The sequence below is a fragment of the Atractosteus spatula genome, chromosome 1 (genome assembly GCF_055471065.1).
Source record: "Atractosteus spatula isolate fAtrSpa1 chromosome 1, fAtrSpa1.hap1, whole genome shotgun sequence".
Lineage (NCBI taxonomy): Eukaryota > Metazoa > Chordata > Actinopteri > Semionotiformes > Lepisosteidae > Atractosteus > Atractosteus spatula.
Genome location: NC_142706.1, coordinates 36,936,747 through 36,949,895, shown reverse-complemented (window position 1 = coordinate 36,949,895; position 13,149 = coordinate 36,936,747). Strand labels below are relative to the sequence as shown.

Genomic DNA, 13,149 nt, shown 5'->3' with positions numbered 1-13,149 from the left:
CCAGGTTTTGGGGTCATGGGAGGAAACTGGAGCACCCAGAGGAAACCCACGTGCACATGTAGAGAACATACAGACTCCACGCATATACTGTAGCAACCTAGATCCAGTACCGAGCCCAGTGCCAGAGCACAGCAAGGTAGCAATGCTAACCACCGCACCTTTGTGACCCTGTTCCATATACTGTGACTACTGTGTAGTCACAGTATATGACTACACAGTAGTTCTATATACAGTATATATATTTATACACTATACTGTACTGTATATACACACTAGCCGAATTAGTGAATCATATTTTAAATATAAAATGTCACTTCGTGTGACTGTAAAAACGGAGTTTAAATGATAAACAGGCATAAAGGCCTATGTGGTACGCTTGTAAAATATAACAAAAAATCACCAAATGCCATGCGTACACAGCTGTTTTCAATAGTTGTACATACAGTACATATCTTCTCAAACATAAGACCCAGAAAAACTCTTTAACTCTTTAATCCAGGGGTCCTGGAGAGCCAAAATGCAGCATCTTTAACACTATTAAATCACTAGTTCATAAAATCCTGGAGGCCCTGAATAACTAAACAGAATAACTAAGCAGACTGTTTTTAAAAGTAATTTACATCTAATCTGAAACAAAAATCGGAACAACCTTTCAGCCTAAAAGACACAAGTGGTACTAATAGGAGATCCTTTAACTTACAGTAAAGAAGGATACCTGCTATTTTGCTTAATGAATTCTAACTATTCACAATCTTCAGGAAAGGGTGAATTAGAAATAGTGATTTATAATAGGCTGGGCTGAGGTCATCAGAGGTCAGGGATAGACACCCCTGCTTTAACGTACAGAGGTAAAATATGATGATGAATTATTCAATAAGAAATGTTTGCTTGCCAAAATAGTAACATAGCAATAAGGGAAGTATCACAAGTTTAATTAGGGAATTAAATCTTTTTTAACAGTAAGCCTTAGTTAATATGAATATTTGGTGTGAAAAATAGAATCTTTTTTGTTATAATGTCATGATATATACAGTATATGATATATATACTGTATATGATAATGATATACATTATCATATACGGTATATGATATACTTGAGGTACTTACCGATGGATGATGTGGCAGCATTGCAAGTAATACAGAGCTAGTGCTAATTCACAGATGTAGAGTTTCACAGTTTCTTCTTTAAAATGTACATTCTGTTGTAAGTGGTAGCGTAAATCCCCTCCAAGAAGAAGGTCTACTACCATGAACATGTCTTCTTCGTCTTGGAAAGAGTACCTAGGGGAAAGCAAAAAAAAAACTTCAGTATCAGTATAGATTATTAGAACAAGTAATAGGTTTATTCCATGCTGAAAAAAAGAAGAAAGAGAACACAACGTTTCGGCCGTGGAGCCTTCTTCAGGTGTGAGAGAGACAGGGCAGTAGGCAAAGGTAAAGTAGCGGGAGAACAAAGGTTGGGAGGGAGGAGGAGTGAGAGGCGGGAGCAGGGGACAGAAAGAGAGGCCAATCAAGAGGTGTGAAGTCAGAATGGGTGCAGAGAGGTGTGAAATGAAACTTCCAATGAATGGAGAAAATTTAAAAGAACAGTAGTCTGTCGTTAAGAGAAGGGAGAATGTGTGATCCTAGCTGCAGGAATAATTTTGGTTTTGGTGGTCTTTCTGATGTATGTGTTCGGAAAACCGTCTTTGGGAACACAGACGGAGAGATTAGAGTGGTCGTGGCCGTCAGAGGTGAAATGAGAAACAATGGGCTTGGAGAGAACTTTAATCTTCACAGCCCTGACGCGTTCTCTGAAGCAGTCTCTGAGTCTCCTTCCTGTTTTCTTGGAATAAACCTATTACTTGTTCCTTTGCAGCCTACGCATGCTGACGCAGCTACCCACCTAGATTATTAGAATGTGGCTTTATTTGGTATGAGCAATTGAAAAAAATACGGCACTTAATTTGCGCCATATCTTCTGTTATAGTTCAGATTACTTGCTTTTTGGATGTATTTTAGAAAACAGTTTTAAACTTTTCACAACACTTTACAAAGCATTCCCTTCTGAATCCACAACATTTGAAGATTCATTCACACAATACATAAAAGTAATATAAACTTGATTTACGTGCTGCCTTAAGGCCAATACTGGAAAATAGAGGGAGCTGAGGGGTCTTTGAGGGTTTAACTTGTTTGCTGAGATGTGAACTCAAAATATCAGAGTGCAAGGAACTAATGCAATGGTGGATACAGAGCCGCAGTAAAGCTAGAAGGTGATCTTTTGTTTGGACTCACTCTCTTTTTAGCATCATATTGCAGCTTTAAACATTCACCACTATACTTATATCATATACATACATATGTCATATATTTGCATTATAAGCCAAGGCATACGTGTAGTTAAGTACTTACAGTACTTTTTGGAATCTTCAAAATATTTTTTTTTTGTTAAATTTGTTTTCCTCTGAAACGAAAATAAAAAAACATGAGATGAGAAATTCTAAAAAAAAAATCGTAATTAAGTAGTAAATTCAAACTATTATGTATAACAGTTTTAGAAGTATTTCAAAGGTTCTGCTGGAGTAGATAGTTGTTAAGAATAATAGAACCACTCGTTTAGAACATAAGATATAGATAATATCTTTGGAATGTAATCAACTTGAAGCTGGTTAAAAGATTTTTTTTTCTACGGAACTTAATCACTGTTGCTCAGTGGAAAAAATCCGAAAGCTGTAGAAGGATTAAAAGTGGAAATATTATTAGAAATCACAGGCAGCTGAATTATTGTCTGTGAACTGCGGGTCAATGCAATAAAAAGGAATTAAATGTTAAATACTGTTGAATCTGTAATGTGATAATAAAAATAATAAATTTGAATTGAACAGAAGCTTTGTAGATCATTATTGCCCCACTTTAGAATAAATCATTTGGTTTGGTTTTCTTCTTGATTTAAACAGTCAGGACTGACATCTGTATAACTGTACAGCATAAAGGAATATGTGACACACTTACTAAGTGGTACATGGTCTCTTTTTTTACTTATATATTAAGTTTTTGCTGATCATGATGACCAAACATCTCATTGAGCAACAAAATGTGCCCTATTTACTTTTTCAATAAAATAAAACAAAAATGGCAGAGTATTCCAATAGAACTTACATCCAAAGCTAAATCTTATTGATTGACCCTTGCTATTTAAGCAAGCTGTTGCTGAAATTGAAAATAGTGAAATGTACATTATAATATTTTTTACCTGGAACAAAAGATTTGCAACGGAAAAAGGTAAAATCAGTCATTTTGTGAGCAAATCAGCTGCACTATAATTACTTTTTCTCCAGAAGGCCATGCAATTTTGCTTCCCTAAGCCTCTTATAAGCTCAAAGCAAAATAACAGGAAAGACTTGATTGATTCCAAAGTAAATCAGCAGTTCTTTGATACAACTGCCTGTAAGTTAGGAGAGCCTTAAGTGACACAGTCACAAAATTTTTTAAATGAGCAGGGCCATCATTGTAGCAGGCTAACTAAGTTATCAAGGTCCGTTCAAGGCTGTTTTTATTGATCTTAGAACCTGCCCTTAAAATAATGCATTTTTAAATCTACCAGTGGCTATTCATTTTAATCTTGCAGAAACAAAACAAATCTGGTTTGCAATTATTGTAGCTAAATCAAAAAACACCACCTGCTGCCCTGAATTTCATCTCTTGTACAAGTTCTAACTGCAATTCATCTAAACAATACAAATCGAAAATGAAAAAGTATGAGTTCTCCCATTAATGGAAAATACAGAATATGCATTTTTATGGACTTTACATATTGCCTTTTGGGATCTTTTAATATCTATATTATATTGAAATATTTGTATTATTTTTATTACAGGATTTATAATATTCATAGTTTCTTTAAGGATATTCTAAAGTAATCTACAAAGAAGATTATATGAAATAAAACAAACTGCTTTATGTTAAGAACAACAATAATAATACTTCTGATGCAAAACATTGTTGAAAACATTGGAAAGCAAATACACAGAATGAAACATAATTTACCTAAAAGATAAACTTGTATAATTCACAACTGAAAAAAAAAAAGTTTACTTTGACAAGATGGCCCAAACCAGCCCAGCTGAGCCCACATTACAAATGTAGACTTTCGGGAAAGGAAACTTTAGAAAATAAAGTTTAAGAGAAGCAAAATGGAACATGTTTACAGTGGCATCAATATTGTTATATGGAATTTATATTGTACACAATATGAATGTGTTGTAAATTAGTATACATATTGCATATATAGTATTCTACTTATATTGAATTAATGAATTAACAGACATCCACTGAGTAGGTAAGAAAGGAATAAATGTTATAAAGCTATCACCAACAAACAGTTATGTTGTTGGTTTTGGGGATGGATGCTGTTCACTCCTCTTCAGCTTTTACCTACTGTACTTTCTTTTTTCTGTCCAATGAGGAGAAGAGGTAGCATGCTACTCTCCTGTCCATGGACTGTTGTTGGTGGCAGGGATACTTACTGTAAGATAACAGCTGTCTAAAGACCAGTGATGCAAAGTAACTGACCAAATACCTAACGAGCACTTCTTCCCATGAGTTCTTTTGAATGAATTGGTCATGCCACAATTAGTTTGTTTCAGTTCTCAATTAGTGTTTTCGTTTCAGATGTCTGAAGGAGGTTCACAAGATAATGATTACCGCAATCATCATGACCAAACCTCTCAAAGGTTAATCCTTTTAGAGAAGAAATTAAGTCATTTCCCCCTGCCATCACTTACATTTTAAAATACATCATTCACTTTTTTTTATTCTGGATTGCTTCAAATATTTTAACATTTCATGTCAGCTTATCTGAAAAGAGCTCCTTTACAGACAGGAGACAGTAATGCTTATTATTATTTTTGCCCTTAAAATACAAAAAAAAAAACATCTGTGTGGAAAGGTGATTATTTAATCAAGGATTTCTTAAAATCCTTTTTGAATGAACTGCTTTCATGTGTTGCTAAGAAAACATCAACAACAAAAAAAGCTAAAACTTCAACAAGAAATGTACACAAAAAGTATGATCAATTAAAGCTTGACCAAGTACAAAAATACAAATAGTTAAAACTGTTAATGACTGGATACAGTGTTTATGCAAAAATAAAAGTCACCACATTTTTTGACACAGTATACTGTATTCTTGTGCGTCTGACAGCAGTTAGAATTTGCACATTGTCACGAAGAGTAGTTTACAAATTATAACCTGCAAATTACATAATAATAATAGTAGTAGTACAGATGACTATGTTAAATGTCCATGTTAACTATTATGCAATTATTCCTGTCAAAACACAAAATATATTGCTCAAAAACTTCCAGATTACTAGTGTTAGGGGGTAGTGTAGCACAGTGGGTAAGTCTTTGGATTCATAACAGTGGGTTCAAGCCCCTGCTTTAGACACCGCTGTTGTGCCTTGAGTGACGTACTTGACCCCGTTGACTCCAGTTCATCAAGCTGTTAGAAATGGGAACAGCATTAGACGGTTCAGCTCTGTGGTGGAGTGGTGTGCTCATCTGGGGAAAGGTCTTGTGTTCTCTGTTTGGTTAACGCCATGGAAACCAGGACGTGCTCTGGCCTGATTGGCTATGTAGCTTGAATACAGACCTACTGTAAATACTACTCATCAGGTTACCAATGTACAGTAAGTCACTTCTAAATAGCCTAGCTAAGGCTTTACATTTATTGTACAACTTCGTGGAAGCCACACACAGTCCCTCTGTCCATCATTAGGAGCCTGTGCTTCATTCTTCTTTTGCTGCATTACGGAGAATGTCTCTTGAACTCACTTTAGGCTTCTGGTAGAAGCCGGAGATCTGGAGCCACTAGAAATGAATGTAGACCTTTGTCATAGCACAACTGAATGGGATTTTTTTAAAGTGTCCATTAGCAGCTGAGGCTAGAGTGGTCAGAAGTTATAGATATGTACTCTGGGCCCACAACTCCAACTGCCATTGCTGCCAACACAAATTGTACTTTGTGGGTACATCCCCACAAATATTCTAACTGCAACAGGAATGATATTAACACCCATCACATGATATGTAGAGAAATGTGTTTTTGTGTATTTGTTCTGAAATGCAGAATATTTTAGAGCAAAAAACCCCAAGGAAGGCTCTACAGCCAAACCATTGCTCTTTTTTCTTTATTTTTAATTTTCAGTGTGGAATTAACCTCTATTTCTTCCTTTGCAACTTTCACAATGATGCGACTCCCCACTCCAACCTTGTTAATTACAATTACATGTTTGATCTTCAGCGGTAATTAATGTTACTATTAGCATTATTGTTTTCTTTTTACTTCACAGGCGTAAGATATTTTTATATTTCTTCTTATTAAAAACTGAGTTGTAAAACATGATAAAGCACACAAAAAGCACTGAATTTTAGTAATAAAGAACTTGAGTAGCTGGAGTTAATAGTCAAAGGTTTATGACAATATCACTCAGTATCACATTTAAAGAAAACTGTGTTGTAAAAGCCTGATCTCAGACTTTGAGTAATATTTAGTAGTTTGCAGATTACAGAATTTAACTACCAATCGGACCTAGCTGATGTTTTTAGCATCCTGTTGTCAGTGGTGAATTTGTAACAATTTCTACAGTCACAATTTGAAACACTCCTCAGCATTAATTAAATTGTATTTAGTGGGAGTATCCCAATAGTACAAAAAGGAAAGGCACAACAGCCCAACACAACAGAAACAATTATAACCATCAATTAAAAACTAACAGATTTTTAACAAAATGTTCTTGTTATGCACTAATGATTAGATGCTCTAACTGGAAGCTTAATGTTGACAGAATTGTATAATTGTAAACCATTTAGCTGGCAGAGCTGAGTGAAGGTTCAGAACAATATGGAACTGAAATTAAATTCTTATTTCTTATTGAGTCCAAAGAGTTTGAACTTTGACTCCTCTGTACAGAGATCATGTTTCCAGAACCCCTGTAGATCATCTATGTGCTCTTTGGTGAACATTAGACAGGCAACACTGTTCTATTTGGAGGGCAGTGGTTTTCTCCTTGATATCCTACCATGAACACCATTCTTGTCCAGTCATCTTGTGATAGTTGAGTCATGGACAGTCACATTACACAGGGTGACAGTAATCTGCAGTTTCTTGGATATTACTCTGGGGTTCTTTGCAATTCTTTGATAATTTTCCAGTTTGTTATAAGAGAGTTTTAAGTAGGATGACTGCTCCTGGGTAGAGTGACTGTGGTCTTGAACTCTCTCCCATTGTAGACTATCTATCTGACAGTGTATTTGGGAAACCAATCAGAAATAGTTGTGTAACCCTTGCTGGACTGATGAGCATCAATAAGTTTTTTTTTTAATTCCTGAGATTTCCTTAGATTGTGACATGACTTGTTTCCACAGACCTGTACAGTGAAGACCAAATTCACAGTGTTTCTGATCTTTATATACTGCTGGGCTTTCCAAACACAGCCCCCAAATTCTACCTAAGTCTTCAAAAACACGATTCTAATTATCCCCCTAGTTGAGCCAATTAAACTAAGGCTTCACTTACCTTTTCATATCCTCTGTACCTTATTTACTGATTGTTTGTTTAAGTCATATGTCATTGTATTTCAAAGACATGGAACTGGTTACTATGAAACCTATTGGACATTTACATAAAGACTAGTTTTGATTCAAGAAGGCTATCATGGCAACATTACGAAATTGTCAGTTATCATTGGGATTCACAACATTTTTCTTGGCACTGTAACTGTAGGAACTGAAACCTTTGAACTATTGCCACTAATTGGGAATAATCCTCAGATCTTAAACCATCCATCCCTTTTCTAATTGCTTTATCTAATAATAAAAGCAAAATGTACAAGGCTGTATACACAATTTACATCTGAATACATAGACCATCCACTAACACCAAACTGCAAATCTGGAACCATACACAGAAAATTGAAAAATCAAAAGATATTTGACTTTTATCACTTAGAGGTAGAGTGCAGCAGGTAAGCTTCTGAAATGAATGTGTAATTATGCATTGATTACTCATAACCTGCACATGCTGTCATTTGAGAAGAAAGACATCTAGAGGGAAAAGAAAGCCCAAAGAGAGAAAATTGAATTCAGCTTGCACTGAAAAAAAGACAGAATGAACTACAAGATAATTGCCTATAGCAAAATTGGTTTACTGCCAAATAGCTTTATTTTGTTGCAGCTTAGGACAGCTATGATGAAAAGAAGTAATTTAAAGATCCAGAAATCATGGGGTTATTTTGGTATAGTTATAATTAGTTTAATTATTGGAGTTTATAATGGAGTTTTAAGAGAATAAACCATAATTCCCACAAATTGCTGGCTCTTTAGGGTATTAATTTTTTTTACCTTAATTTCACAGCATTTATCATTTAACACTCCTCCACCATCCCCAAAATCATCTCTGGTACAGCAACCCCATGGAGGTCAGCAATTAAACCAAGCTGGTTAACGCCAGACATTTGAAATTGCTCTTTCTAAACTGCAGTTGGGTTATTGGGGTTTGAGGAACAAGTAAAGGTTAGTTCCATGCAGAAATGTAGAAAACACAGTGTTTCAACTGTTGCACCTTGACAGGTGTGAGGAATAACACACAGGTAAACAAAGGACAGAGCAGATAACATGTCTTCTTTAGGTGAAGAATTTTCACATGCTTTCGTCCTGTTATTTCATCTGACAAGTCAAACAGATATTGTTCTTCAAGTTTTTTCAGAGATTTACCTATGGGATAAGTTATAAAGCTTCAAGTCAAATCAGACCTCATGTTTTTTTTTTCATTTCAAAATACACTACTCTATAGAGTTCATGCTTTCATAAAACTTTTACTTTTTCATATTTTTTCAGAAAGAATTCATACTGTCAGTTATCTGGATTCATCAAAACATGTGTTACAGATTCTTAAATCAGACATAGCAAAGGAAAACCTGACCAAAATTAAAAAACCTGCAGGAAGCTTGCAATTTCTGAAGCGGTAATTGAATTAACAGGTTGCTTGATTGGAATATTTGCAAATATTTTTTGTTCTTAAAAGTACTTAAATGAAATCCAATAGTTAAACAACCACCTCCAACATTTTTGAAATATGAAAATAGCCAAACTGTTCAAAGTAAACCAATTATTAAATCAATTAAGGATTCAATTGCAAAACGGAAAGCTTGGCTCGAACAAAAACCAGCAGGACTGAGTTAATGCACTCAAACGCATCTACCTTTAAAGATGTTAAGAGCAGTTAAGCAGACACTGAATTAAACAGGACATTCAAACCAAAATGACTTTTTACTGTTACAAAATTATTGCTTAGTTATTGGTATAGCAACACTCCACCACCTGTATCATTTGAGAAAAATTCTCTAAGGCTTTACAATTTGGAAAAGAAGGAAAAGAAACAAGTATGGGGTGGGTTGTTGCAAAATAAGGCAATTGTATACAGTAAGAGTGTTGATTAATACAGTTTCAGTGATGAGCATTAATCTTGCCTTTCAAAAGTGGCAGGCTTTTTTGCATCATAGTTAAAAAATGCTCATCATAGTCCCAGAACAAAATCAACTGTGCTTGTCCTTTGGCTAATCACTTTCTCTTGAGATTAATTATAAAAATGCGTCACATCAAATGATGACAAATAATGCAATATAATTGTAACTATTTCAATTCCACTCTAAATGGTTTAGCTGCGGCTTAAAATGGAAAATAAAGATCTACGGTATTTACTAATTATGGTGCATATTTCCATATCAGAAAACAGTCATTACTAGCAGACTCATAAAGATGGCTTCCAAGTATAGAAAAATCTGAGCATCCATGTGTGAAAATGAGAAGATGGGAACAGCGAGAGCCTCTAGCAAAGAGTGAGCTTTTCCAATGAAATGCACCTTCCAGGGAAACATTACATCGAGAAATGACCCCATCCTACAGCTCTTACTGCAGCAGTAAACAGTATATAAAGAGTTGTACTGCAAATTTCCCTAACAGAGGTTTGTAAAACTACACATTTGTAAAACTGCCCTTTCTTTCTATTCTCATGCTAATGTTTAATAGTGATTAGTTTTAAACGTCACTTTAGCCTATGGTACTGATAAATCTACCCCCGTATGCCATACTCAATCCAAAACAAATTCCAAGCTACTAGCGAGATAATAACATGCTAGAGTTAAGTTAATGAAAAAACAAGATTAATTTTCACCATCTGTCTTAGAAAAACAATCGCAGTTTTTGCTTTTACTGTATGTTAATTTTCCAGATGTCTTTAAATTCAGTTGTGTTTTCCCCGAGCAACTAAAAAAGGCTTGCTAAAATACTAACATTAGGTTGCAAACTAACTGAGCAAGTGAATTTCAAATAAAAAAATATCATTTTTATTATTTCAAATAAAAAATGTCTTTCAGCACCAAAGCATTTTTTTCTTCTATATTTGTAAATCAGTAGAGGCTGGCTCAATGATGATACATGCAGTAGTGATGATAATGCTGCTTACAATAATGGCATTAATGGTAAGTAGCACAAAAGAGACTCTGACTAAACTCCAGAAGGCAAGTCTGGGGATGGTCACAGAAGTGCTTAAATTGGCCAAACACAAACAAAAGTGTAAAAACAGTGTCTGGGTACAGAAATGTAAAGAAAATACTTAGAAAAACAAAAGATTAAGAAAATAATAAACTGCAGTTTCTCCATGGATTTCCCCAATTAAAAAAATACTGGTTTAATAGACATAAATCAACACACAAATCAGATTACCAACCAAACACAAACTGGAAGACAAGTCTAACTGTTACACCATGAGTGGCAGGTGAAATGCCCTAATCTCCACTCCTGGCTCCTCTTGGAGGACAGAAGGCCTCCAATTGTACCAGAGCAGATCCACGGTCTGAAAACCCAACACAAAATGACACAACAGACAGCAGACAAGGGCAACACTGTAAAGGTTTGAAGGTGTGCAAAAGCCCTTCATTCCTGAGACGCAAATAATGACAAAACTGCTACCTTATATGTCTGGAGGTGTCTGCAGTCTTCTTACTATATGTTACTGTTACAGTCTGTGTGTGACATTACAGCTTCTTTCAAGTAACATGAGGATGAGATCCATCCTTCAATTAAGTACTAACTACCAAACAGGCTCTATGGGTTAGATGGTCAGCACTCTTACATTCTTAGTATATTATGACAATGTGTAGGACATAACAATAACTGTAACAAATGAAACAGAACTTTTGAATTGTTATAGTTTTGGGGAAAATAGCATAAAAAACAGGATAATTGACAAATCACACTATTACATGCTTGAACATCTTTTCATTTCTTTTACAAAAAATACACAAATATATATTATCATTAATGCATATGCAGTTTTATCAGTCATATTTTTCTTTAAAAAAGATTTTAGATATGTGATAGTACATTGACTGCAATAAACACAAGAGTTATTATAAATATCAGTAGGATATGCCTTAACAATAAAAAAGGGTGAATAATAAAGATGAGTATTTTTAATTAAAAGAAATAGTAGTACTATCTATTTAATACAGTACTAGTATTTTGACAGCACAGATTTCTTATAGTTTCTTTAGAAACTGATATTTTTAGTCAAAAATTGTTTTCATTTATTGTGTCGGGAAATGTAACCTGAATTGTGGAATGCATGGTATATACTGTATATTATTGAATTTGGGAATTAATCTGCTGTAATTGATTATATTCGATTAATTAATTGATTAGATTAGATTAGAAACTTTTATTCGCCAAGTAAAAAATATACAATACATTTTTCTTGGTGCAGTGTCAATATAAATTCCAATAAAATAAAAGAAAAAACCTACAGATAAAAACAAATCTCAGTGGTATGTAGAAATTAGAAGTATATACAGCTGAATTATAAAATTTACAATGAATACTACATATATTTACGAAAAATATCAGTGGCAAGTGCCATAAATAAAAATGTATAACTAGTCCAGATAAGGAATATAAGTGTCCTTGTTTATGAGAGTTATAGCCTAGGGAAAGAAACTATACAGGTGTTAGTTAGTCCCAGTTTTTAGGGCTCTCACTCTTGGTCTCCGCTGAGAAGGAAGACGCTGGAAGAGAGAGTGGAGAATTGGATTGCATTCTTAGAGTTTACAGACATTAGCTGGAGTAAAAAGAGACAGGGGCCACAAAGAAGTAACCCTTGACCCTCAGCAGTGCAGGTGAGTAGATTACTGCTTTCAGAAAACTGTCAGACCTGAGTATGAGATGGTTTTTCTTGCTTGTGCCCTATTGTATTAGTTCATATCTGGATCTTCCCAGCTGAAGCTCCTATAAAACCACTTTTTTCGTCCAAAACAGATCTTATCCTAGCAGAGAGAGCTCATACAGAGAAGTAATATATATATATATCGCTGAATTAAGCCATATACTATACAATCTTAATTTATTAGGCTGATTTCTTAATCATTTTCCTTAACAATCCTTACCAGTTAGAAAACAAGCAATTCTTTCAGTTGTACCAGCTTTTGGAGGAAAGTGTATATTCATGAAAATACAAACAAGAACGCGTTTTCCTTGCAATGTTCACTGTCAGAGCCATTTCTCATTTTACAGGTTGGTTATGCCTACAGTGCAGTACAAGAGAGTTAGCACCAACTAGAGGAGAGATGCTGCTCTCTCACCACACAGTGCTGTGAAATCACAGATACAGTGTGCAGCAAATCACAGGGCATGGCAAACTAAGGACAATCTGGCCAGCTCAAGCTCAGCCCAACCCCGGTGGTGCCTGGTCAGTTATGTTCCAGTTATTTTGGATTACTAGACGCAGGCTTGAATTCACAAAGGCTTTAAAATAAAATTTCTAAATGACACCTTTTCAGCAGCCATATCACCCTGCAACTCACAACTGGCAACCCACTGAAGCTAAGCAGTTGTGAGCCTGGTCAGTACCTAGATGGGAGACCTCCTGCTGCTGGAAGAGGTGTTAGTGGGGCCAGCAGGGCGCGCTCACCCTGCGGTCCACATGGGTCCTAATGCCCCAGTATAGTGATGGAGACACTATACTATAAACAGGCGCCGTCCTTCGGATGAGACGTAAAACCGAGGTCCTGACTCTCTGTGGTCATTAAAAATCCCAGGGCATCTCTCAAAAA

At 35.2% G+C, this 13,149-nt stretch overlaps 1 protein-coding gene across 1 annotated transcript in view; it reads right to left on the bottom strand.

Annotated features, from left to right (window-relative positions):
• LOC148840839 (serine/threonine-protein kinase 32B-like) overlaps positions 1–13,149 on the bottom strand; it is a 141,642-nt gene that overhangs the window by 75,269 nt on the left and 53,224 nt on the right. Inside the window, exon 4 of the mRNA XM_088912625.1 lies at positions 1,109–1,282. Within this exon, the coding sequence (XP_088768751.1) occupies positions 1,109–1,282 (174 nt within the window). The remainder of the gene's footprint in view (positions 1–1,108; positions 1,283–13,149) is intronic.